At 38.5% G+C, this 26,990-nt stretch overlaps 1 protein-coding gene across 1 annotated transcript; it reads left to right on the top strand.

Annotated features, from left to right (window-relative positions):
* Positions 1 to 1,272: 1,272 nt before the first annotated feature.
* On the top strand, positions 1,273 to 24,032 carry HADH (hydroxyacyl-CoA dehydrogenase). Its single transcript, XM_067297597.1, has 8 exons — positions 1,273 to 1,443; positions 4,999 to 5,127; positions 6,631 to 6,788; positions 12,428 to 12,554; positions 15,516 to 15,605; positions 17,163 to 17,235; positions 20,085 to 20,201; positions 22,734 to 24,032. The coding sequence occupies exons 1-8, from the start codon at positions 1,309 to 1,311 to the stop codon at positions 22,850 to 22,852; spliced, it is 948 nt and encodes a 315-aa protein (XP_067153698.1). The 5' UTR covers positions 1,273 to 1,308; the 3' UTR covers positions 22,853 to 24,032.
* The last annotated feature ends 2,958 nt before the right edge of the window (positions 24,033 to 26,990 follow it).

Raw genomic sequence — 26,990 nt, forward strand, 5'->3', positions numbered from 1 at the left:
ACTGCGGGTGCCATGGGGCCGGAAAGGGAGAGCGCTGTGAGAGGGGCAGGTGGAGCCCAGGGAAGGCAGAGTGTTAGAAAAGGCAGGAGGCCCTGGGAAATAGACGGGGGACGATGGGCTGAGGAGGACATAACTCAAGAGCTGGTGGGGAAGAAATGGGTGTGAGCACTGAGGAGCAACGATTGTGTGTAGAAATCCCCTGTTTGACACTGGAGTTGCATTGCAGATAACTTGGCACGGGGCTCTTTTATAGGGAATGTCATTAATTACACACTCAGCTGTAATTTGTGCACACAAGGAACAGTTAACTGTCAGAGCTTCTGCTTGAGTAAAGCTGTCTCCAGCAGTCACCTACTGCTTGTGGCTAATCTTCAGTCAGATGAGACTTAGTAAGGAAAGGTTTTTCTTTTTTTTACATTGATCTTTTTGAAAAAATAGTGCAGAAATATGAGAATACTTACTTTGTTTGAAGCAAACAAGTTGTTTAATGTTTACCCCAGCTGCTGACTCAAATAAAATATGCTATAATTGCAGTGTTGTCAACTGGTACTGTTGCTGACTTGAAGTGCTCATCATTCTGACAGTAAAGGAATTAAATGGAAAATAATGGTGGTTGCATCTAATGAAATCCAGCCATTAGTATTTATAAAGGTTGGGTTTGATTTTGAGTGTGTTTGGAATTGCTATAGACTGTGCTAACTTGAAAATTTAATTCCCTGTTTGGAAGTGCTCTTACTACCTGCTGCAGAGTGCTGCTGAGAGTGAGGAAATCAGCGGTTAGAATAGAAATGTGGAAATCCTGAAGGAAATACAGTGACCTCTGCCGTAGAGGACAGATACTGGAGGCGGCTAGCCACGTGCTAGTAAGGAATTTTAAATGCGTCCGGCAGTATTTTTATTGTATTGACCTTGGCGTTTCCGTTTGACTCCTCTGAAGGAGTCAAAAGCAGCGAATGTGAAGATCCCAAGCACCACGCGCGTGTAGCAACAGGCAGAGAAACAGAGGAGAATCGGCCTCAGGCGCCTGAGTTGCAGCTGCATTTCTGCTTTTCTCAGCAGCACCACCCAGTCCGCCGCGGCGGCGTGCGGACGGCAGCGGTGACGGCCCAAGGCCGCTCCTGCAGCGGCAGCGGGGAGGACGTTGGGCCGGGCTGCGCGCTGCCCCTTCGCTCTCCCCGGTACCGAGGGTCGGCCGCCGCCCCGCGCCGCCCCCACGCACAGCGCCGCGCTCGCCCCGCCCCGCCGCGCCCCGCCGCTGCTCCCCCCCGCCCCGCCCCGGGCCGCCGCCGCTCGCTGCCCGCCTTCGCCATGGCCTTCGCCACCCGCCGCTTCGTGCGCGCCGCGTCCTCGTCCTCCGCCGCCGCCACGGCGGCCGCCAAGAAGCTCATCGTCAAGCACGTGACGGTCATCGGCGGCGGCCTCATGGGCGCCGGCATTGCCCAGGTGAGCGCCGGGGCCGGGGCCCCCCGCGCGGCGGAGCGCGGCCCGGCGGCGGCGCGCGCCATGGCGGCCGTTGGGCGGCCGTTGGTGGGCGCGTGCTGGCGACCGCGGGGCGGGGGGCGGGGAGCTCTGCCCAGTTGCGTGGGGTTTTTTTTGTTTTTTTTTGTTTTTTTTTAATAAAAAGTGCTTTCTGTGCTGGTTCTGGCAGTGGGGTCGTCGTGAGGCGCCGGGGACACGCGTGGCGGCCCGGCGGCCCCGGTGCTGTGGGCTCCGCCGCCTCGGGCCCGGGGGGGAGGGGGTTTCACGTCGCCTTTTGGCCTCGGGCTGTTCGAGAAATACCTGCGGTGAATGGTCTGGGCAGTTACAGGCTAACTAAATTGATTGGCGATTGCCTGAATTTGTCGAGTCTTGTGGGGGCTTTGCACATCTGAAACGCTGCGTTAACTGTATTTCGCGTTTTGGGTGTAAGCCTTAATAAGCAAAGTCTTCATCTCCAGTTGAGACAATGCAAGAAACTGCTACCACGGTCTGCTCTTTCTCACGTTTTTCTCATTTTTTTTTTCTCTGCCATTTACATTTTTCAGTTAATGTTAAATCTAGATCAGATTTAAGACCCAAGTCTTATTTGTGCTGACATGAGAAAGAGAGGATGTAAAAGACAAGTAGTAACTCTGTACTTTGGTTTAGTTATGACGTGTCACGTGTTGTGTGCTAGCTGCTGGCTTGGCCTTGCAGTTCTGTGCTAGTCATGTTTTTCTAGTCTTCAAAACATTTCTTTTACGTGCTATTGATTATGAAACGCAAACAAAGGAAACACTGACTATAAATAAAACAATGTTATGTGTATGAAGCAAATATTAGAAAAACAAATGTATTTCTCTTTACTACCAGCAATTGTAGGCCTCAGTCTTGAAATGAGCTGCTCAAGTTTGCTCTGTTAGAACTAGTTGCAGGAAAGGAACCAACAACTACTTTAAAAATCTCTTATCTGAATATTTTGTACTTTGCATTAAAATTATTTCATACTATATTTTTCCAAAATATATTTGTGTTAGAGTTAATGGCTGTTCTCACCCTGGAGGGGATATGCTTAGCAATATGACTAACAGTCTCGGTCCACAAATGCACTGGAGAGACAGACCTGCTGGAGCATGCTTTAGATCACTTCCAGCCAGCCTGCTGGGTTTCCTGCCTGTGGATACCGAGATATGCAGGGAAGCTAACACTGACAGCTTTTGGATGCCTTACCCTGAAGGTAAGGACTGCTGGGCACACAAAGGGAGGCATCTCTTTTGCACTGTTGGCAGACTTCTGCAATTTTCAGCCTTAATGTTTCAGAGTAGTAGAAGTCACTGCTATATCACTGCTGTCCAGTTGCTCAATTGCCTAACTTTTTATTCTCTTATTAATCCACGTGTCTCCAGGTCAGACAAGTAGACAAGAAGTGAGGTCTATTATTTTAATTAAGATGATTCTTAAGACAGTGTGTGGACAAATTAGAGATCAGGCAGTGTATAGTAATGTTTGGGAAATGTTGGTCTAAGGAAGAAGTTTCTTCTCACTTGGAAAGGAAGCGTATCAAATGACATTTTATTGTTTATTAAAACAGGATATAGTAGATAAATGAAAATTTAGCTGTCTATAATCTGTGGTATTATGAAGTGGTTGATATTTAAATGGGACTTATTTTCCCAGTGCATTTAATCTTTAGCCTTTGGCTTTCAAGTTCATTTTTAACCTGATAGCTTTGCAACAAGAGAGTGAACAGTCCTGTCTATGATTTAAGATTTAGATATATAATGAATTCACAGATTAAGATCCTGTTGTCCAAGATACCAGGGCACACCACAAATAATAATTGGAGCATGCAACCATCCTACAGGTTGGTCCCTTTTTCCTCAAGCAGTAAACCATCGGGGAGGTAGAACAGATTCCTTTTCACTGTACATGTAGGCAGTAAAACCTTGAGTTCATAAATGCAATATCCTGTTTTAATGAGTTAATGGATTTCCTTCTCAGAAATGAAGATTTTTCATGTTCCTGGCAAATCTCTAGCAGGAGGTTGGTTTTTTTTTTTTTTTTTTTTTTGCGCTAAGGAATTAGTTAGTCGTTCATTAACTTGTCTGGTAAAAACATTTCTCTGTACCTTGACACTAGAACTTGAGATTTCCACTAAAGGAACCTTCAAAGTCAATCTCGATAAAAGAAGGTCATTGCTGTCATGTTCAAGGAACATAAAAGCTATTTAAAGGTTATAACTCTGTAGGGAAAATGAATTAATCTGCACATTCTGTTAGACTGCTCTTTTTTGTACAGAGCAGCTTGTCAAAAGAAACAAGTGTGATATTTGGCAGTATGTACCCCAACTGGGGTTGCAGTCTTCTACCACTATTAAGGACAGAGGAGTGGTTTGCTGACCGTCTGCCTCTGATTTATCAGTCCAAAATCATCTCAAAGCAGAGGTGATTGTAACACCAGGTGGGGTCTGCTTTGCACCCTATTAATATTTTTCCTCCCTTTTAGAGCATTTAACAAACCATCTCTCCTCTTTCCTCTTTTTTCCCATTAAAAAAAAAAAAAGAAATTCTCATACTGGCAGGAGAAGCTAACCTCTGCTAAAATGTACAGCTGTAAGCCAGGAGTTTGTCATTTCTGATTCTGCCGCATGAAGAGCATTTCTGTGTGAGAAAAGTATTAATTAACCCTGTAGTGCAGTTTGTGTTTCTTACGTAATATTTGTAAAATCTTAGGATTGTTGGATAGAATAGTCTGTGCATGTGTATCTGAATTGCAAGGAGGTGGTATGACCGCTTGACATTTTTTTTCTTCTCTGTAAATCTAGCTCGGGTAAGAGTGAGCCTGAAAAAAGGAGATTTGGAGGCAGGGGGGATTCTTTACCAACTGTTCAGTGGTGGTCTGGTATAATTATACATGGATTATCATCGAAGCATCTCCTGTAAATGTGCTTGGTAATGCTTTTTCTGCAGAAGGGTGGAGGGTCTTGCTTTGCCCTTGCAAATGACCAGCAACAGATTAACTGTTAGGAATGGAAGTCCAAGCTTCATTTGAAATTTCCTTATAATCTAGTTGTTTTTATAAAATGATAATAGCGAAAATAAAAAAATCACAGATAAAAAAAAATGACCCGCTGCAGACTGACACCTTGGTAAAGCTCTACTGCTGCCATCTAGAGATGGTTTGGTATTTATTTGCTGGTTTGGTGGGAAGGCTTGGGTGAGAATGGCAACAAGCTTGTCTTCAGGAGGCAGTTCTGTATTTATGATTTCATTTCAGCTAGCTTTGTTGGTGCTGATCTTGCGGGCACTGGAAATTTTTAGTCTCTAGGTGCAAGTTAGATGTAAAGTACAAGTTTGCAGAATGTAAGTCCCTCAGATATGTGACTTAAATCCGTGGAAACATTATTTTAAGTGCATAATTCTTAGGTCGATTTAATATCCTTTAGTTCTTTTCTGCCTGACTCTAATGAGTTGTCTGCCCCAACACAAATTAATACAGTTGTTTTATGATCTTGATGTCAAATCTTTTTTTAATTTCCAGGTCGCAGCAGCCAGTGGTCACACTGTGGTGTTAGTAGACCAGTCAGAAGAAATCCTTAAAAAGTCTACAAAAGGAATTGAAGAGAGCTTGAAAAGAGTGACAAAGAAGAAGTTTGCAGATAAGCCTGAGGTTGACATCTTTGTATTTATACCTTTAGGGAAACTTGGGCAATACAAAACTCCCATTTTGAAGTTCTGATTGCTGATAGTTGCTGCATTATAGATCCTGTTAATATACTGGCTTAAAAAGAAAACCTCTTCCAGTATGCTGGAAGAACTTGAATTTTCTTGGTTTTTTTGACTCAGAGAGGTTGAGAGAATGAAGTCTTCCCTTATTTCCCTTCTAGACTTCAGCTTCAAGATAAAGATTTAAAAGAACTTGGTGATTTAAAACAAATGCTAGACGTGCTACTAAATTGTTCATCCTAGCTTAATAGCAGCTATCTTTAAGCGCTTAACTGGGAATTCATCAATTTTATCCAGAAATTAACCATTACAAACATTGTCATACCACCTATGTAAGGAGTCTTTTGTTGATTAAAAGCTTGGGCGCAAAAACCAATTACTGCAAAGGAAATGAGAGTGCAAGTTTAACTATCCTGAACATGAATTAGAGACGTAAGATACTTAGCATTTACATTAAGACTTACAGACAGCCAGTCACTGTGCAGCAGTTGATGCATTTAAATTTATATCTTAAAGGTTATTTGTTGCTTTGCCTGTTTCTCCAAATTCCTTTGGCAGCTGGGGAGGAAAGGAGGAAGGCGTAACATTGCATTTTACAGCAGATGCAACTTTTATTTTTATACCTATTTCCGTAGATAATATGTACTAGTATTGATGATTACCAGCATGAATGATGCAGCACACAAAGGAAATGAAAAGGGGCTTGTTTGCCTGAGTCAGTACAGAAGAACAGCTATAATAATACCAGTATAACTAGAGCAATATAATTCCCCACACATAATTATGAAGAATCTTTTAATCCAAAAGCAAATTGTCCACATGATGGTTATACTTTAAATATGACATTGTATTTTTAGTATGCAGGTATGTTTTTACTTGTATTAGGTTTCTGTTTTCCCTTGTTTAAAAGTCTTGCTTTGTGTTTGGTTTTTGTCTTCACAGAGTCAGTGATTGGCAGCTTTGCTAGTCAGAAAATAGGGATTTTTTCCCCCTATTCCTAGCAAAAATATAGTAGGTGTTGTTTGTAAGCCATTTCATTTCCTGAAGTATCCATGAACTAGCACATATCCATTCATAGCAGTGAACTGTAAAACCAGACAATCATTTCACTGAAGGAAAACAGTGGAAGGATTTGAAACTGGGAGAGTTCATCTTTACTGAGAACAAGTCCAGGTTCTCTCAGAAAATACTGAATGACAAACCAGTTGTTCGTTCAGACTTTTGTGTAGAAGGTTGAACTAGAGAATGGATTGAATAGTCCTCCTAAAATTTGTTAGGAAAAATTTGTGCATCAGTGAAAGCATTGTGTTTGTACATACTTGGAACTTTCTCACTGATTTGGAAATGTGGCAGAATGCCTTAAGTTTTGAGGGCTTAAATACACCTCAGAGGAGGTGTATATAAAAATAAATGTAAATAGACATTGGAACTTCCTGGAATGTTTCAGGCTGGCACTGAGTTCATTGAGAAGACCTTAAAGAACCTGACAACAAGCACAGATGCAGTAGCGGTGGTCCACAGCACAGATCTGGTGATAGAAGCCGTTGTGGAGAACCAGGAAATTAAAAAGGAACTCTTCAAGAGACTGGATAAGTTTGCTCCAGAGTGAGTATATTTTTCTGTTACTTTTTGAAATTTACATCTTTGTATCTTCTATTTTTTCTTAAAACATTAATTCTACATTTTCTTAGCTTCTTTTCTTAAAATCAGGAGTATTTATCCCTTAGGTTAACTCCAGACTGTCACGTAATAGGGAATATTTGACAGGTGCAGATGTTCCAGGCACTTTCAGATGCATTGACTGGATTTATTTACTTGTTGTATTGCTTCATGTAGGGAGTTTCATGGTATGTTTGGATATAAACAGGTTTGTGATGGGTTCCATCTACTCAAAAGGTTCAAAGTCTGCTTTTCCAAGTCGCTGTAAGTTTTCCCTTCAGCCTAGCAGCAAGCTTTTCATACTGAAGAAAAGCATGGTGAAGACTGAGATTTTCTGCAGTGGTGAATTAACTTTCTTTTAATTAGCTTGCATAAGCCTGGCAAACTGCTAAATAGAAAATGTTTTTGTCCAGCTTATTTATGTTTAATATTTTGCATCTGTTGCACTTCCTGAGATCTTTCACAATAATATTTTTATAGCACAATTGAAAAGCAGCATGAAATGAGCTAGCTACTCCTTTTTATGGAAATTCAGTGTACTTTTTAAGATTCAGTCCTACAGTTGATCTGGAAGTTGATTGCATTTTTTCCCCTTATTGTTTCACACGTAATTTATTGTGATGAGCTGAACCATATTTTTCACTCCTGAGCTCCAGCAGTGTTTGAGGCAGAAATTACAGGGGTAGACTTCTGAAGGAAATGAAGAACAGTTCTTGAGCCTGGTTGTGAGCAGATTAAAAATATACTTCTGTGAACCATCTGGAATTTTTTAACTATAATTCCACCCCTCCATTCCAAACTGCTCACACTAAAGAGGTTTGATCTTTACTGCTGCTATAGAAATGAAAATCTGAATGGTCCTATTCTGAGATGGAAAATATTAATAATAACTTTGTCATGCTTATACATAGTTCAGGAGGTTGCAGGAATAAGAATCATGACTCCAAATTTCTTTCACAGTTCCTTTTTGTAAAACAACTGCAGAATTTCAGGTTGGTAAAGGATTAGCAAATGTCAACATTGCAGCTGGGAAATCTGCATGTTTTGACATGTTGAGTGGCCTGGAAGTTATCTAGAGTTGTTATCAGTATCAGTTACTCAGCTGGAGTTGTCTGCTCAGGAAGCTGTAATAGAAGTATCTCTCCAAGCTCAAAATCGAATGCAAATGCATAACAGTAGAATAAATTAGTCTTGATACAGATGGGTATGATTAATGTACAGGTTCCCATATTTAAATTGAGAAATGGGATGATGAAATTTTTGTTGTTAGTGTGCCTTAATGTGAACAGGTTTAAGAAGCCTCTTAGAGTAAGTCATGGCTTAACAATGGTTTAAGCTAACAAAGGTTTACTTTGTATTATGGGAGTTTGGAAATGGCTCATTGTCAGTTATTGTGTGCAAGTTAAAAGTTTGAATCATTTCTTAGCATGCACTAACTCAGGTACTTACAGTCCCTGAAACTTTCCTTGAATTATATTTGATAACTTGAGAAAGTTACTGTTGAATTATATTTAAAACAAAGATGCTGTTAAGCTGAGTATGTAGTCTCAGGAGCTTGATCCTTGTAATTGATGACCCAGAATCACAAGACCTTGACTGCTGGCAGATCTGCTGGTTCTAACTAGTACAACTAAATCTGGAGGTATTGGCTAACAGCTATTCTGGACTGTCTAATTTAACTAAAGAACTTAACAAGCTGCAACTTGAATACAATGTCAAGGGAGAAAAAAATGTTATCATTAGTTGACTTCAGCCTGGGGAGATTTTCTGGCTATCTGATATGGTTAGTGACCAAAATTGCCTGTAATTTCTGAAAACAATAGATGATCACCAAAGGCCTTCCACTGAACTGCTTTTGGCAGTTAGCAAGATACCTAGTCACAACTAGGTTGTGCTTATCATATGAAAACAGACCGCTGGTCACCTGAGTCTGTGCATTTTCAACAGAGAAAGCTAATGAGCAAATTATAGGGTACTAAATAGCAAAGGGTCTAGAACCAGACAGCAAGGAAGGATAGGCACAGGGACTCAGATGGACTGTCATTTAGTAATTTGCATATATGGAACACCTGATGCCTTTTTTCCTAAGATTGAACTGTTTATGTGCATAGCTGTCTTGAAACATTACATTTAAAACTGCAGAATGTTAAGAGATATTGGGAGTTGTTCAGATATGCTCTTGGATGCTGCAAAAGGCATCGTTTTGCAGAGCTGAGAAAAATGATATTAGACAAAAAGCCTTCCTTTAGAAGAGAATTGGAAGTGATGAAAAAATAGAGATATCTTATGTATAGGATGAAGAAAACAGAAGTAAATGGTGAAGAATCCAAGCTGCGGGGTAACAGTATAGCTGAAAGAAAGAAATGCCAGTAAAATTGTGAAACATAGTAGCCAAGTGTTTAAAATACTAGCTATGAGATACAAATGGCAATTTGTAATTATGTGAGGAATATGGGGAATTGGAGTTCATGTGAGTAATATGGGGGAAAAGCAGAAATGTCCAGTCAATATTTTTCCATACTTAGACTGATGCAGTTGGCTTTATTCATCCCATGTGTCATCGTGGTGGAATATAAAACAATATGTGTCAGTGCAGTTGTCATACAGCCTTTGCTAAGATTTCAACATTAAAAACTTCAAAATTATTATTAAGACTAGTTGACTGTTGCATTGACTTAGGGGTGGTAGACATGAGGTTGATTGATGTCTTAAGATTTATTTAAAGATTACTTTAATTGAGTCCTGGGAGGAGTTTTGTTTCTGTGAGGCCTTGGACATTGATGACACTTCGAACTGTATGTTATAGGCAGAGATCATGAAAGATCACCTTCCTGAGGTGTGAGGGCATGTTTTAATTCAAATCTTTGGGCTTACCGTAGGGGTAGCTGATTAAAACCTATGGGCCTGTGTATTACCATTGGTCAGATAATATGATGAAGTATGCCTTTGGAAATTAAAGTATGTGAAGCCTTGTGCTTTTCTTCCTTTGTACTCTATCCTCTGTCCCATGTGCTTCTTCAGATGCAACAGCTGTGTGTTCATCTCCTACATTTGGTTTACAGTGACCTCTGCAACAAAGATGAGTCTGGGGTGCAGTATGTTGTGTTAAAAAACAAAACAAAACTGAGCCTGTTTCCTCTTCCTTTTTCTCTGTAGAAGAACTAGAATTCCTCTGAAAGTGGATCTATATGGATCTGTAATTGGGGAGCTATTCTTTATTGAAAGAAATTCTGTGAGTGAGGAAGTGAATTTCTCTCAAGTTTTCAAAGGAAATTTATTGAGCTGTGAGTGTTTGGCAACCCCAGAGAGCACTGGGAATCCAGGCTATTCCTCATCCAGGTGACTGTCCAGGTGACATGATGAGTGCTGTCTTTGAATGCCATCAGGCTGGCCACTTACTGTATTGTACTCTTAGAGCTTTGCCGAATTGCTTGTGTATGTTGTATTACCCTCAGCGTTACACTCCTAATATGGTGGTAGTTACTGTGTTCCTCATAAATGATCCATGGTCTTTGTAATGGTTATCATCTTCAGAACAAATGATAAAGCCTTGCTACCCGCTCTGAGCGTTGTTTCTCCTTACTTACGTTCAGTCAGTGCTCACGTTTCCATTCTGAAAAGATCAGGTTAGGGTTTTCTTGTAACATCCTCGCATTCTTCGTATTTTTTCAGGCATTTAAACACTGCAGCACCTTTGCAAACAGGAGCGTAATGAATATGTATCGGCTTTCTTAAGAGCTCTTGCCTTCTTGCTTCCTGTTAGTCTCTGGGTGGTGGGAATGCATGACAACATTTCTTGGTCTAAGATTTATCTTCGGATGTGGAAACTCAGCTAGGAACTGGCTAGTGTTTCTGGATTTTTTCAGTATGTTCAGAATCAGTGTGCTATAAAACTGGCTGTGAAGAAGTGTTCTTCAGATTCACTGTATAAAGGAGACGGACTGTAAGTTTTTATCAAATAGGTTTGTTTCTCTTGGGTTGGACTCTAGTTTTAGTTTCTTATTATGACCCACTAGATGGCACCAAAAGAAAGCACTCTGATGCCTGGAAAAGTACTATTAGAGCTTTACTAATATTGCTGCTTTCAAAAGCCTTCCAATTCTGCTGTCACTTGAAGCTTAGATTGTGTACCTAAGTCATGGAAGCATTTCTCTTCCGTTGTAAACTCAATTTAAATAAATTGGTTGATCAGAACAGAGAGTGTAAATAAAATGCCCTTGTGTGCAGTACAAATTTAAGGAGTTTTTTTTCCGAAGGCATTGTGTGAGGTTATAGTATTTACCCACAAAAGTGATGCCAAAGTAAAATCTTTTATTCTAAGTGCATTATTTTGTGAGATGTAATCTCTGCTAGGCTTAGATTTGGTCTCACTTAAATAAAATATTTTTATATGAATATTTGAGTTCTTTGTATGCAGTGACATTTTCAGTGAAAATAAGCATCTTTCATATGGGAGATCAAAATTGTGGAATACAGAATATTCTTTTTAGTACTCCACCTCAAAATAATGTAAGGCCTGCTTTATGGTGGAGAAATAACAAAAGGATATTTCTAAGAAGTGTAAATAGAAAGTTTCAGGATTTTTTATTTCCTTCTTAACAAATTCTCAAAAGCTCAGAAAGTGTAAATAAAAAAATGGAAGTCAGAGCACGTTTTTTATCCCAAAATGTTTTCTTTTAATGGCCCTATGAGATGTCCCCATGACTTGCACATAACTGCGAAAGCTCTATTGTGAAGCTCAGTTATATCTTGGTAGAATGTAAATGAAATACTAATACAGATTAACATTTGACCAGTCCAGTAGGATAACCTTTTGGAAGGTAGATAGGATATAGTCCAAAACGGAAGGTAGGGTTTCATGTCTAATTTAACTTCTGATTTGTGCACCTTGGAGAAAATGTCACTCGTGAGTTTTCTGTGTGATGTCAATACGACAGGGCTGTGGAGGCTTTGAGATATTTCTGAAATAAACCATTATGAATTGCAATTAGTAAATCTGGTTTATGTCTGTGAAAAGGACTTTATATATGCCTTAAAGGAAGTGTGATTTTTGGTGTATCCCTTGCAGTGTCTTGTATGTAGCAGTTTTTATCCTGCCTTTTCCATCAGCTCTTTCCTCTGGTAGTAAGCTTGCTTATGAAGTCTCCCACTGGTCATTATTAAAAAGATTCCAAATATTTTTAGACTCCAAAATGCATATCTGAGATGCCAAAAGATTGAGTTTCCCTAGATGTCTAGATTATTTAAAATCACAAATTCCATTAAGTTTCCAGGATTACTGAAGAAATTTTCTGGAATAGATTTGGGCTGTTAATGATTTTTTCTACTTAAAAATCCTTTTTCTTGACCTACTGAAGTATTCAACATACTTTCCCTGGAGTCGGAAACTCACACAGCCCTTCCAGTGGTTATTTTTTCATTGCTGTATTTATACCTCAGCAAAAGGACAAGTTTAATCTATAGGGATATTTCTAAGAATTCTACAGATGGTTAGCCAGTGGACATCTATTTATGTTTAATACGCTGATCTCCTACTGTCAGAAAGATAGTTGTCATTTATGTAATCCATATGTTTGTTTTTCCAGGCATACGATATTTGCAAGCAACACTTCATCCTTGCAAATCACACAGTTGGCTAACTCAACCACCAGGCAGGACCGATTTGGTGGTCTCCATTTCTTCAATCCTGTGCCTGTGATGAAGCTTGTGGAGGTAAGTGTCTGATAATAACATGATAATAACCATACTACAGTTGCTTATCACTGAGAATTCAGTTTGACATGTCTCAGTTTGCAGCTCTTCTGACATGGAATAAGCTACCTCTGGGGATAAGAGGGTGATACAGTCTCTGCTGAGGGGCGGACTGAACAGACAGAAGTAACTCCTATCGCTAGGCTCCAAAGTTCTCCCCTGAAGCTGCCAACAGAAGTGCCATTTATAATGATTGTTTCAGTCATGTAAGCAAGCCGATTAATAAGAACTGCTTTCTAGGATAGAAAATGATGTACAGATGAAATCTTACTGCATTGTGGCTTTTGAAACGCAGTCATGTTTGTTCAGTGTTCTAGATGATTTGTCTGGAAGTGTTGAAATTATTTGTGTTAACATTAACTTTGCAATACTTCCCAACCTTTAGGTTTAAAAAGTAGCTTTTACATAACTCTTCAGATATTTTTTTCTAAATATACTCTCTTTGGCTACATCATGCGATTTCTAGTAATATAGCAATGTAGAACAGAGTAATAAATCTGGTGCAGAGTTTATCTGAGCGTCCAAAATATGGTCACATCACAGTAAAACTGCCAAGTCTCTCTCTTCCTCTGCCTTTTCTCTCTTCTTCCCTCCCCACCAAATCAAGAGAATAATTTTGGATGGCTATGTAACAGGAATGGAGATGAGCTAGACAACAAAAGAAAAAAAAAGAAAAAAAAATATATGTGTGTGTGTGTGTGTAGGGAGAGAGTGTGAACATTATGGCTGATCTTGATCAGCTAGAACCTATAAACTCTTTGAGTAAGTCTCAAAATAAACTTTACATCTTCAGCACTCTGCCTTAAATTATTTCCTGTATTTTATGCCCTTAAATGCTGCACATCTTTTTCTTTCCTGTGTCCCATAAGTGAATAATTCTAGTATCCCCTTGATGACAAACACTTTGAATATGTTGTGCCTTCCTTTTGAACTGAGATTCATTTTGTTACACTTTTTTGCTTGTTTTCCGTGAAAATGCAGTTGCCTGCTCTGTGTCTTGGAATATGTGTTCTTTCCCCCTTCCTTTTCCTCTGCCCTTTTTAAACATTTGAACCTTTTGGCTGAAATTTGATTTAGAATATGGTTATCTAACAAGGGTTCAGACACTTGCAAATTCTCTCTCACTAACGTATGATCCCATCTGGAATTTTTTTAGTTTAATGTTGCATCCTGTATATTGTGACTAAGTATTCTGTGGAGAAAGGTTGTAAGGGGGAAAGGGAGGAATTTTATAGTTGTTGTCAGAGATAAGAGAAATCTTAGTGTAATTCCTTAGCCTAACACAGACTTTATTAGTTTCTGTGCTAGGAACTATTTGTTGCCAGTAATTTATTGTTTTTGATAAAATCTTATATGCCTTGTGTGAAACCCAAAACAAATGATAGTCTTTAGAAATTCAAACTGATCTTTTATGAGGTTTGAAAAATACAAAAGATATTCATCATCTTTTGTCAAAACAAAACAATCTGTGTTTTTTCTCTCCATATGTGACTGCTGTGGTCAGTCTTTATAATTTGTTTTTTTTCACCTGACTTGTGAGTATCCTAGCCTAAAGTCACTCCAGCTGATGAGTAGTATTTGAACAACTGTAAGACAAAGAAGGTATGTTTTTAGTGACTTGATCTTGCAAAGTGAGAATATAATACATAAATACACTCTTTAAGGCTTTGCTTTTATTTCAGATCTACTGATATAAATCAGGATTTGCATTGACAAGCATGGTAGAGCAACATTTCCTGTATAAAACAGATGTTTCAGTTGGAAATAATGGAAAATTTTCAAGAGAATGGCCAAAACTGTAAAAGATATTGCTGCAATTGCCAGTCATCTGTCACGGAGGCTGTCCCTCGTGGGTCACAGCTCTACAGTGACTTTGAATCTTATCTACAGTTTTCATAGATTGTTGATCTCATGTTCAAAAGAACCTAGCTTTGAGGGGAGTTCTTTCTCTGATAATCTGAAAGACTGGACCTAAGGTTTAAAAATCCTGTAATGTATATTAGAAACTGTTGCAGTCTTATGTAAATGTGACTCAGATATTTTTATGTAACTTCAAAGTAAAAACTACTATTTCCTTTCTCCTGAGAAACAGTTCCCCTCAGTGTTACCACTGGTTTTGTGTTGGCCTTATCATTAGTCATCAGGATGGCTGGAAGAAAATTCTTAAGTGACTCAAAAGTATTCCAACATAGAGTTCAACCATAACGGCTTATGTATAGCAGTTTGCTTGCCAGTTACTGCAAGTGGAGGTCAAGTTTCAGCACAAATATCACAACCAGTTTAGCTTCTGCAAGTCATTTTTTATGCTGGGTCTCTAATATGTAACTGAATGCATCCAAACTCCAGTAAATGTTCTAGAAAAGACTACACATGAGAAAAGGAAAAGACTCAATTGCGAAGAAAATCAGCATGGGAACATACTACTCAAAAGCTAATAGGCTGTTCCAAATTTGAAAAATAGATTCTAAGTTTTCTTTAGAATTGTCTGTGCTCATGTTTACTTTGGGCAAGTAATGTTGTGCCCTTTACATCAAGAACTGTGTGTGTAAATACAGTTCTCTAGAGTGATGTCAATGTGTTTCCCAAGGCAGCAGAGACTATGTGGTTTTAAGGTTGTTCTGTTATACTATAATCTCTAAATAAGATTCTGAAAAGATGTTTGTTTTTACCATCTGTACCAGGTAGGCGGGGAAGTATTTCAAACAAACATTTAATTTCAAAATGTGTAAAATGCTTTGGCTATCTTTAAAATAGCTTTCTGTGTCTGTTATATATCTATCCGTTGAACTTGGGTTCTGCGACACAAATGTTTTCTGAATTTTTGGAATAGTGTTCTGAACTGTGGTTTGTTGTCATACCATGAAGTGAGAGAGATTCTGCTTATAAATGTATTTATGTTCTCCCTTCCTTCCCTCTGTCTAGGTCATCAAGACACCAATGACCAGCCAGAAGACTTTTGAATCGCTTGTGGATTTCAGCAAAACAGTAGGAAAGAGTCCTGTCAGTTGTAAGGTGAGTACATTTGGATTATGGGGAAGGGTGTACAGTGTTCAGAACATCTGTTCTCTTTTAAAACTGTTCGTTTTAAGGTGGTAGTTTTTAATAGATTATAAGAGCACATCAAGAATGTTTAGGTTGCTTTTAGCCCAGATTGTCGTTTCTCCATTAAAAAACATTTTGATAAAGAAAGCCCCCACATTTACCATAAATTTCTCTAAGTAGGGTGACTCTGGACATTTTGTGAGAAACAGCAAACCTCACAGCCATTGGTGTTTATAGTTAATTTTTCTCAGTCCTGCTGAAGCATGGACTGGAGAGCTTAAGCAGGAGCTCATCTTTAGCCATGCTCAAGACAGGACTGCTACCTCTTGTGGTGTGAGGCAGCTGGATCCTCTGCAGTGTGTGCTCATTGCAGGCTTTTCTTGCGCTGCGGTACCCAGAGCCATATTAATTTTCATTGCTTCAGAGCTTTGTTTCTTGTCTCTAGAGGAACACCCAATTTCCTAAGTATACTTCTTCCAAATCCATTAAGTTGCAGTCTGGGTAGCTTTATGCAAGCTATTGCCTTGTGTTTCAAAACCCATGGGAGACATTTGATCATAAAAAGAAGGGACAGTTATCTGGTAGTTACCAGTATTGCAGCATCTGGATGCTGGACTCATTCTAACTGTGCTGCTAAATAGCTTTGCAGCCTCAGGTGATTTCTTTTCATGTTTCTGCCTCAGTTTTCCACTGTGGAAAGTGTATAAAATTACATATATGTGAAGTTATTGCTTATGAATTAGCTTGGGTAGAGGGTACTATAGAAGTGTGGTCACTTTCCATGTTTGAGCCTTTATTTTTTTATTCCTGTTTGTAGAAGGAAAGTTGCTTGGAATTCTCTGGATTAAATATTGAGGAAAAAATGGAATGAGCGATAAGCATCTGGAACAGTAGTAGTAGACTAAATAATACTGAATTTGTAAAGCTCTCTCTCTTTTGTTTTTTCTTTGTATTTTTGATTTTGATTACAGCTTGTGCAGAAGACGTTCTGTATCAGTTTGGTATTATCTTCATCTGACAGCAAATGTTTTATCTTTTCATGGAAGCATTGGTGTTTGCTATTGAAGTGATCCTAACTTTCAGAAGTGTGGTTTAGCAGTGAGCAGTGGGGCAGAAGTACACGGTTTAACCAAGAATATTTCTAGCAGTGAAAGCACACAAAAAAACCATTAGGGAAAAACTACTCTTTTTGTATCCCTCAGATACAGCAGATACAGTGTCAGCAGAACTAAAGAAAAGGTATTTGCCAACTGACCACACTAAATTGTTTTGAGGTTAATTGAGTTGGGCTTGTGGTAGTCTTACTGCTCTGAATCACAAATGCTTATGTGCCGTTCCTTGTTTGTGAAATTCGTCCTTTATTGCTTAATAGTGAGCAGGTAAATCAGATGAAAAATGTAGTTTAGAGCACACCAAATCTTGATGATTCAAAAAATGTCTTCATGCCCTTGTTTAATTTGTCATATAGTGTTTGAGTATAGTACTGGTAAAGAATGTTTATTGAGAATCCCTTTTTTCTTTTTGTAGGATACTCCAGGGTTTATTGTTAACCGTCTCTTGGTGCCATATATGATGGAAGCTGTTCGACTTTTTGAGAGAGGTACTTGTAGGGGTATTTACTTCAGGGGATGTTGACATATTACTTTGCTAAATAATAAATCTCTTCAGAAAAAGTGTTGGGATTCCTTCATAACTTTCATACCTTACAGGATGGAAGTGAGAATTAGAGGTAGTGATAATTAGAGGTAGTGTACTTTAAATATCGGCCAGTGCGTGTAGTTGAAAGGACCATGCCTTCATTTTGAAATGCCAGTGTATGTAGAGTCAGAAGTTACTAATTACCTGTGTGGGAAACTTCTGGTGGTGGAAAATGTTTCTGTTTTGGAGATGGGGAGGTGAGTATAATGCCATTGTAAAAATATCCTCAGCCAGCTGATCAGGAAATCCCTTCTCCCTCCACCAAGAAGCCATTATGAAAGTGCCTGGAAATTCCATCAAGGGACCATTAGGAAAGTTCTCTCAAGGTCACTTATATGGGGGTTATTAGTGAAAACACCAATTCACACACAATTTTCAGATGAGTAATATAATACTCTCTATAACCCTATAGTGGTATTGGAATACAAGTGATTTGGGGTCAATTCTGTTGCCCCCTAAAACCTGTTGTTCCTCTTCTGTGTCTTTTTTTAGACCTGTGTTCTTTAGGAAGTTCCATTTAAGTGCTGCTCTCTTTCACATTAATATTGAGGGTAGGTAGAAATAATCACAAATCCCCAAAGAACTACTTAATTTGCAAAGCATAAATAATTGTTTTGAAAAGAAAACAAGCTTATAATGTGAATGGATAGCAAGGAAATTACAGAGTATAACTGCTCTTATTTCAAGTATTTTGTTCATAGCTGCATGCTACTAAGAATGTTATTTGAAACGTTTTGTTTTTGAAAGCACCACTTTCTTACAGATGAAAGCACTTCATTATCTGAATTCCACAAAATATGTTTTAAATATTAAAAATATCTTTTATAGCACATGGGAGGGATGGTTTGATCTCTAGGAAAAAATATAAACCCAACACTACTTGTTTATCCATCAACAGATGTACCTAATTACATCTCAAAGGGAGAAAAGAGCAAATTTCAGTGACTCGAAAGGCAAAGGCATGGATGTGAGGGGGCATTACTCTTTTAGAAAAAAATCACAATTCTGAATAGTGTGTGGGGGGGGGTTTACTCTATGTAAAAGAGTTGCCTTTGTTAAGTGGCTTGTATCATTATGTATACTCCAGGAGACAAAAGAACTTTTAGTTAAATGTAGAGGAAAACGGTCACTGAGTTTATGTATTAAAATTGACTGTTATCTGCCCAGGCAAACCAGTATTTTGATTTCATCTTAATTCTGTTTGTATTTTGTTCAACAGAGGGATATTTCCAAACTTGTTAAAATTCATTTATGAATTTTTAACTCTTAAGAAATCAATTTTAAAAGCTGGTTAATGTTTTGAAAAGCCTGACGGTTATCTTCTGATTCATATTTTCTGTTGAATCCAGTTAAATTTTTATTGCCTCCTTTGTGTTAATTCTTAGAGTAGACATTTGAGCCAGATTGTCATCTATATTAATATGGAATTTGGGTCTTTTCCTGACAACACTGAGCGTTGAAATACCATTTTATTGGGTCAGTCCCTGAGTCCTTATTTATGCAAAATCTCCATGGTTTAAATGGTTAAGGATTTGCATGCTTTTGCCTAGGCAAAATACATTTAGTAGATTAACAGAGGTTTAAACAGGGGGCATATTATAAATATTAATGTGTAATGGTCTGTTTTCACTCTTTTTAATGAAAAAACAAACAAAGTCTGTCAAGTTTCTGTGGAAGTCTGCTATATCCTAGTAGATCTAAGCATGAGCTAGGGTGCAGCCCTTGTTTGCCCCATTACCCTTTTTAATTGTGTTGTAATGCTGCTAATTTCCTGCAGACGATTAATATTTGTGAATTACTGTAAGGTGGCAAAGCACCAATTCTAACAGTGTGCCAGATCCATTGATAGAAGTAAATACAACTTCATCAACCTCAAATGAGTTGAGTGTTTACATGTGTTTGACTTTGGGGAACTTAAATTATGCTGGAATTAAGTGAAACTTAGAGGCTAAGTTTTCCCAGTTTCTCAGAAATAAAAAAAAGACAACAGTAAAGAATAAAGGGAGATATATTAAAATTATTATTATTTAATACAAGGTTATCAGTGATGTTTTTCTACTTACAGGAGATTTTGAAAATTTATTTCTAAGGTTCTCTGATTTAGGTGTATACATTGTACAGGCTTTGTCTGCTAAACTTCTAGACACCTTGAATGCCTGTGCTTATCAAGAGAGAAGAGTACTTGCGCTTAACAGGCATCTCTGGGGTTTATATAACTTGATCCTTTTTTTATAGGATCTGCAAAGAAGTGCACTGCCTTTATCAAAATATGTAGTAGAAATAAGCAGTAGAGGTGCATCTGCTTCCACAGCAATATAAAACATATATTCCCAGCAAAAGAAAGAAATGGAGGTTAACTGTGACAAATGCAGTGCAGGATTTGTGTGCTACATAGGCCCTGACTGAAGTAGAAGGTGCCAGTTTTCTGCCTCTGTTAGAAACCCCTGGTTCTTTATAGCGATGGATGCTTCCTCTAGTCTTTCTGGTAGGTTGAGCCTGGTATATTGAAATGCAAGAGGAAGCTAGGAAAGTGGGAAGCAAGCCTGCAGTTCTTTTGTGGGAGAGATTCAGCTTTGTACTCCAGCACATATTTTTGTGTATGCTGACTCCAGTTCTTGTGGTTCTGAAACGTGCAGAGATTTCTGTGAAGAGTTGCACCAGCATGAAACAGCACTCTGTAAATTATTTATAAGTGGTGGCAAGTAGGTGCAGAATCCTCTCTGTTCATCAAACTGTCAATCTTTTCTCTAGGAGATGCATCAAAGGAAGATATTGATGTTGCTATGAAGCTTGGGGCTGGCTATCCCATGGGTCCATTTGAACTGCTGGACTATGTTGGATTGGATACCAGTAAATACATTATAGATGGTACTGCTTGCTTCTTTTTCTTTTTTCTTTTCTTTTCTTTTCTTTTCTTTTCTTTTCTTTTCTTTTCTTTTCTTTTTCCCTTTTTTTTTTTTTCCAGCTAAATTGTAGATGAATGTTGTAATCTGACTCCTAAATAGTTTAAACTGAATGTTTATGGCACAGCCTTTTAACTGTTGAGGAGAAAGGAATAAGAATTCAACCACATTGAATAGTCTGCCTCAGTTGTGGTGCACTTTATGGCTTGTAAAGCTGTGCGTATGGAAGACCTTGAGGAGGAATTTATCAAGGGCTCTGAGGGTCTTTTTACTGCAGTCAGTGGCATACCTAAAATACAGTACTGGTGAGGCAGTGTTGGCATTGAGCTGCTCATGTGGTTAAGGCCAGGGCATTGAGCAAGTTTTTGTGATACGTCAGACAAGCCCTATCTTCTTTGCTGATTCTTGCCATGGCTACTGCTGCAGCAACTGCAAAATCATAAGCTGTTGCTGAAATACAGATCCCTGTTTTCTAAGTGGAAACTGGGCTAGATACTGTCTTAAAATGAAAAAAGCTTGAAGTGGGGCAGCCCAGCTGGACTATTCTTCCCCTTCCCCTCCCTTTTCCACACCTGTGAAGGTACATGAGGGAGAAATAGTGTGCCCTTCCTATCATTTTTGGCTTTAATTTCTATACCACCTTAAATTTCTTTGGAGAGCAGTGCATATGCACATGCACATGAAGTGAGGAAAGAAACCCTTCATGCAAGCAGTTTCTGTGTTTTGACTGGAGATGTTTTGCTGTATTGTTTACATACCTTTTTGGAAAATCCACCTCTCTAAAGTGAATATAGTTACTCTAGGTTGTATCAGACATGAATTAGAAATATAGTTTGCATACTATATGAAAAGCAAGTTGGCCACTTTTTAAAGACAGGATGATCAGAAGTGTTTATGGAGTAGCATAAAAGTATATGTCTAATATAGCATTGACTTCAAGATATATGACAAACATGGTAGCAGGGTGTGCATATTTTGAAGGCAGACATGTGTTAACCAGAGACAGTCAAGCAATGTGTAATTGTGCCCATTCAGAGAACTGGGAGGAAAATGGTAGAAGAGATTTTAGAGAAAATATGATGTGAGAAACATAGAAGAAAAGAGAAAGAGAGAGAGGCTGGATTTATTTTTAAAGATTCTTTTCTTGATACTTGTGAGGGCGACTTGAAGGTGACCAGTGAGATTTGTTCCAAGTAGATTCTGAATGGTCTCACTGGGGAGAGCTGGAAAATTGTCAGTCTTTTCATTCTTTGGTGGTAGAAGTTTATATAAGGAACATAGCAGATATGTGGTAAAGTGTTCTTTTTTTCTGATTGTACTGTAAATGTTGTGTGTTCATCCTTCTGTGACAAATATACACAACAGTTTCCAGCTAATTATTCCTCATTTCATATTCCAGCTCTTATGCTATCTCCACAGTTAGTATTTATTATTGAGTGCTGTATTTAGGTGTTAAACACAACACTTAAATATTGCTGTCCATCTTCAAAGTTCCGTACAAACATAGGAGGAAATTCTCAGAATGCTCTTTGAGGACAGCATTTGTACTTCATGTTCTTCCCCCTCTTATTGATGGGGACATAACAATAGTTGTTTTGCCCACTTCAGCAACCTGCAGCAGAAAATACTAATAATGTCAATGAAACTTTACATAATGAAAAAAATGAAGCATGGGAAGAGAGACATGTACCGGAATTTAAAAAATTGTGATGAAAAGCTACAGGTGTTGAGACTCCCTACTCTCTCTTTTTTTTTTTTTTTTTTTGCAAGCTATGTTTTCATTCTGGATGTCTAGGAAATCCAGTTAATACTTTAAAAGATACTTTAAAAGTATACCATCTTCCTTTCACTTCAGTTGGTACTTGAATGAATGCCTGTGTGAGCACTGTTCTGCCTCCCTGCTCGGAAATAGGAAACTGTGTTAAAGGAAAAAGATGCAATTGGTGGCAGCTTGTTGAGGATTGTCGCATTATTTTGATAATGAATAGTTTAAGCATTCTCCAGGCTGCATGTCACTTATGAAATTACATCTTCAATTAAATCACTTTGCTTTCAGCCAGTACTGTGGAGCAGGGTTATGTTCTCTAACTGACCATGTCTTTCACAGTCAGAAATTCAAGTTGAAGTTCCTTTCACTTGAATATCTTTTCAGACGACCCTTTCTTTTATTTCCTTTCACTTAGCCTTTTGCTTTCTTCTATTTTAAAGATTCTCCTTAATGTTTTAAGTATTAAAAATCCCCAGTTATAGAGATTATGAGATAATAAGGTCTTCTGAGTAGACTGTGCCTAAAAACTAATTGCTAGATTTGCTCATGGTTATAAATACCAGTCTGTGCTTTATGAAGCCATATTGAAGGGTTTGGGAGAGTCTAGAATAAGTTTCAAACCTCCTTCAGTTTGCTAAACTCTTAAGATTTTTCCAAGGAGATGCAGATCTCTGTCTTTGCATATAAACAGGGCTGTTACTAATTCATCCACTACTTCTCTTCCACCAGGATGGCATTCATTAGAGCCCAACAATCCTCTTTTTGCTCCCAGCCCACTGCTGAATAAACTGGTAGAAGAGAAGAAGCTGGGTAAGAAGACTGGAGAAGGATTTTACAAATACAAATGAACTCCAAACCTTGGGAGCTGTTAAACTATCTTTGTATGCTATTCAGCATTTCCATGCTACAGGTGAATTCTGTTTGAGCCCTCCCAAGGATGGCATGAGCTGCGTTTAGAGCGTAACCCACCTCTGAACTGAGTGATTGCACTAGTTAACAATTTCTGTGCTGAAAGCTTGATTTGGTAGATTATTTTTTCTTGTAATTCTGAAAAGCTTTACATGTACAGTGCCTTCATGCAAATATTGATTTTTTTCAGGTGCAGGACAGAATGGCAAGTGAAATTATGTATTTGAACATACTGTTATATTAACAGGGGAAAAATCCAAACAATAATCACACTTTCATGAAAATAAAATTTTCAACAATTCTATACTGAATGCCATGACTTCAGTTGATGTACTTGGTTGTAGTCCACTGGGTGGCAGTCTTTTTGCACACTGGCAGATGTAGAGGTGGAAAGGCAGTGTGTTGTTTTGTTAGGATTTTTCTTAAATGCAGTGCTAATCTGTAGGTGTAAATTACAGTGCCTTGAACAAGCTTATGTTTTTGGGTGTCATATTAAAAAAAAAAAATGCAATGGCAGTCTGTCACCTGCACAGAAGGGTCCCAATACTGAATTTAAAAGAAAACTCATGATTTCTGTTGGGATTTCCTGGCATTTTCAATTGCAGGTCAAGGGCCACCTTTTGCTAGTTGCTGTAGAAGCATAATGAAGAGGTGGTTCCTAATCTGAAGAATTTACTACGTAGATTTGTTTTTAATAACTAGGCTAGGAAGCTTATGAAAGCTTCCGTATGCTTTTTAGAGTCCTATAAATTGGCTTTATTTAGTGGCACTTCATTTTAAGTGTCATTTTTCACTACAGCACTGCTCTACTATTGTAGTCAAGTACTTCAGGGGATTGAAACTGGAGTCTATGCTGTGTAAACAAATAGGTGTGGCTGGCTGTGTGAGGCACCTTCTGTTTTGCAACTTTATTTCCTTGGGGCTTAGCAGAGTCTGGATTTGTTCTTGATGGGAGTGCTGCAAGGCCTGCCTTTTCTCCAGCTATTGTAGAGCAGATGGGTGTGAGGGTTGGAGCTCCAGTTTAATTGAATAGTAGCTTTCTTTTATTTTATGTATTTTGGATCTGTAAACTGAGTGCTTATATATATTTTTTTTAATTAAAGAAATGATGAATAAATATTTAACTCTCACATGCCTCTTCCTCGCTCTTCCAACACCTGATACAGATTACCTGTAAAGAAACTGAGGCTGACATGCTAGTTTTGTTGCACATGATCACACAAGAAGTCTCTGAGAGGGGAATAAAGATTGTTGTTTCATTGGATCCAGGATCCTCATTCCAGATTTTCCGCTTTTCAGTTGCTTGTCTTGAAAGAGTGTCAAAGGAAAGAAATCATACTGTAGACAGTCTCTTTCCTTTTCTAATATATTGTTAAATTGAATTGGTTTTCCTAAAATAAAGTCCACTTCTTGCACCTAAAGTCTATTTCACTTGAAGGTTCTTAGTGCCTCTAATTCAATTTAGTGAATTTTAAGTGCTGCAGGGGGAAGTTAGCTTCAGGACTGCTGTTTTCATTACTAATTAAGAATGGGAACATATGTATTACTCTTGTATCTTAAAAAATACTATTTTTTTTACAAAATCAACATTTGGTCAGAATTGACTTGTTGCTGTTCCCTTTACTCAGAAGATCATCTTTCCTTTTAATTTGGAAAAGCTTAGGTTTAAAGCACAACATGGGCTATTTAATAATAAATGTGCAAAATATTTTTCACTAGTAAATGTGATATTTCAGAAAAATAAGCTTTCTCTAAAACAGCATTTTCCTTTCAGAAGGTCTAACAGGTACAGTATGTATATATGTAATATATACAAGAAACCTGAAAGAGACATTTGTAAGTTTGGCTTGCTATTTCAGAAGAGACTTCTTTTTCTCCGTAGCAAATGGGGCATGTGGAGGTACTTTACTGGTGGGCATGGATGGTTTATTCTGTCAGCATGTGGAGTACTGTGCCAGGAAGAACAGAGATGAGGTAAAGAGCCAAAACTTCAAATATACTCCATTAAATCTAGATCAGAGTATATAGTTGTAATTGAACCACTGAAGCCATTGAATCAAGGTAAGCTTTTTCTTTTACTCCCCAATGACAAGGCATGGAATATGTCAGAAGTCTCTTATTGGGTTCAAGATTATGATGAACATTCAAATTGGTCAGAAATAGAAAACTAAATAGTCGCTCCTCATTTGTAGAAGAATTTCTGCAACTCTGACAGCAAGTAGTTTAAAGATACTTCTAGGAGGCTTAAAGAATGGGTAATGAAATAAAAAAATTGTCTGCACCTTTCCCTCAGTAAAGACTATTTCATAGCTCCCAGCTATGCCTGTGACTTGATTCCAAAGTACAAAAGTGACCTTCCATGCATGTAGTGTTGACTAACAGACAGGGATCTTCTAGCCAGTCACTGCATCAGAATACTGCTCTCACCACTCTGGTCTTCCTGGATTTTATTCTATAGCGGGAAACAGATTGTGAAAAAATGAGGAATAGAAAAGAAGGAAATGGGTGTTTGGTTTCCATCACTGCCTGCTTTAAAAACCTTTAGTCTTCCTTATCCTTTTTGTCATCAGACCTCCCAGATTTAGAGCATTTGCCCCACTTCCATCAAAGCTTTGAGATGTAAGCTTGGCACAGCTTGGAGGCAGCTTGACAGTCAACAGCTGAGGAGTCGGACGTGAGCCCAGCTACTGCAGCTGGGAAGATGGCTCCAGATTCAGCATCTGGGTCATTTCAGCTGCCAAACATGCTCCATGTATGGCCATCCTAGCTGCTGACGTGGGTGGGGAGAAAACGGGAGCACAGCAAACTTCACAGGGGGAATTGAAAGCAGAGTCTTAATTGGACTGGAGGAGAATGCTCTGCATGAGGGACTTGTGGAGTATAAAGTGCAAGAGGTGGCAATAAAGTTTGATCCGAAGAGGAATTAAGCCTGGTGTAGAAGTTAAAATTTGGCTTCATTCTGACAAATGAAACACTCCCCGTTAATGGCACTGAGCAAAGTAGTACTTGTGTTTGGGTCAATACTAAGAGCTGCCTGTTTGCTGAGTGCAGATGTCCTGAAGTAATAAATGTAAGTGTGTGTTTGCAAAAGTCATTGAGCTTTTCCAGTATGTTACTGTAGCAGATCAATTTTCTTAGAAGATATGGATATCAGCTTGCAGTATGGATTTGAATCTGAAATGGACATGTGGATGCCTTCTAAATTGTGTGGATCACTGTAGAAAGTGGAGTTTGTTGCTTGTGCTACCTCCTTTCTTCAACGTGGGGATTTGCAGAACATCACCTTGGTAAGATTTTAGTTGGGAAAACAGCATAGCTGAAGGATTTAATGCATGTTTACTGTCTCTTGATGTAGTTTAGTCCCTGGAAATAAGTAGCTTCCTTGAAGTGAATAGCCCAGTTCTATCCAGATGGGAGTTTTTTGAACATATACCTTATGTTATATGGAAAGAAGAAGGGTTGAGTAAGCAACTAAAGGAAGCGACTTGAAAAGGTATCCTTTTTCTTCCTTAGACAAGTCAGATTTTTTTCCCCAGACCATTTGACCCAAGAGTTTTGAAGTGGCAGTGCAGATATCCCTCAAAAACCACTTTTAAGTGGCAGGCAAGACATGAGAGGAGTTAACTCCAGCATCTCAGGGACTCTTAACCTCTGCTAGAGATCCAGTACTACCCACTCAAGGCTCCAACAGTGAGGCCTCTGAAAAGCATGATAGTGGCTTCAAAATCACTAAATTCAGAGTTGTGTTTTTCTTTTCTTAATGCCATACTTGGTTCTTTTTCTTAATCCTGATGCTTGTTCCATGGATAAGGTTCTTTTTGCACTTTCAGGTATCTGAAACTTTCAGAGGTCTATCAGTCGGTCTCTTGTGTAGATCCACGTACTATAAATTACTACATATTTTTCAGGCTGGAGAAGAAAAAAGGAAGAGACTTCTTATGTAAGCTTAGTGTAGTGAGATGTGATAGTCTGACTAAATCTGTAGTTCCAATTAGAAGGGAACTTGAAAATAGATGTTTGCAGCATACCCAGCAAAACCAATGCCCTGTGGTGTAAAGGTCTTGTGTGTTCTTGACT

This window comes from Apteryx mantelli, chromosome 5 (genome assembly GCF_036417845.1).
Source record: "Apteryx mantelli isolate bAptMan1 chromosome 5, bAptMan1.hap1, whole genome shotgun sequence".
Lineage (NCBI taxonomy): Eukaryota > Metazoa > Chordata > Aves > Apterygiformes > Apterygidae > Apteryx > Apteryx mantelli.

Bases quoted from the DNA above. Each gene is read 5' to 3' on its own strand.
- HADH (XM_067297597.1), top strand. From the start codon at position 1,309: ATGGCCTTCGCCACCCGCCGCTTCGTGCGCGCCGCGTCCTCGTCCTCC. The intron at 5,128-6,630 runs GTTGACATCTTT...GGAATGTTTCAG, and splicing joins AGTTTGCAGATAAGCCTGAG to GCTGGCACTGAGTTCATTGA. The intron at 15,606-17,162 runs GTGAGTACATTT...TTCTTTTTGTAG, and splicing joins AGAGTCCTGTCAGTTGTAAG to GATACTCCAGGGTTTATTGT.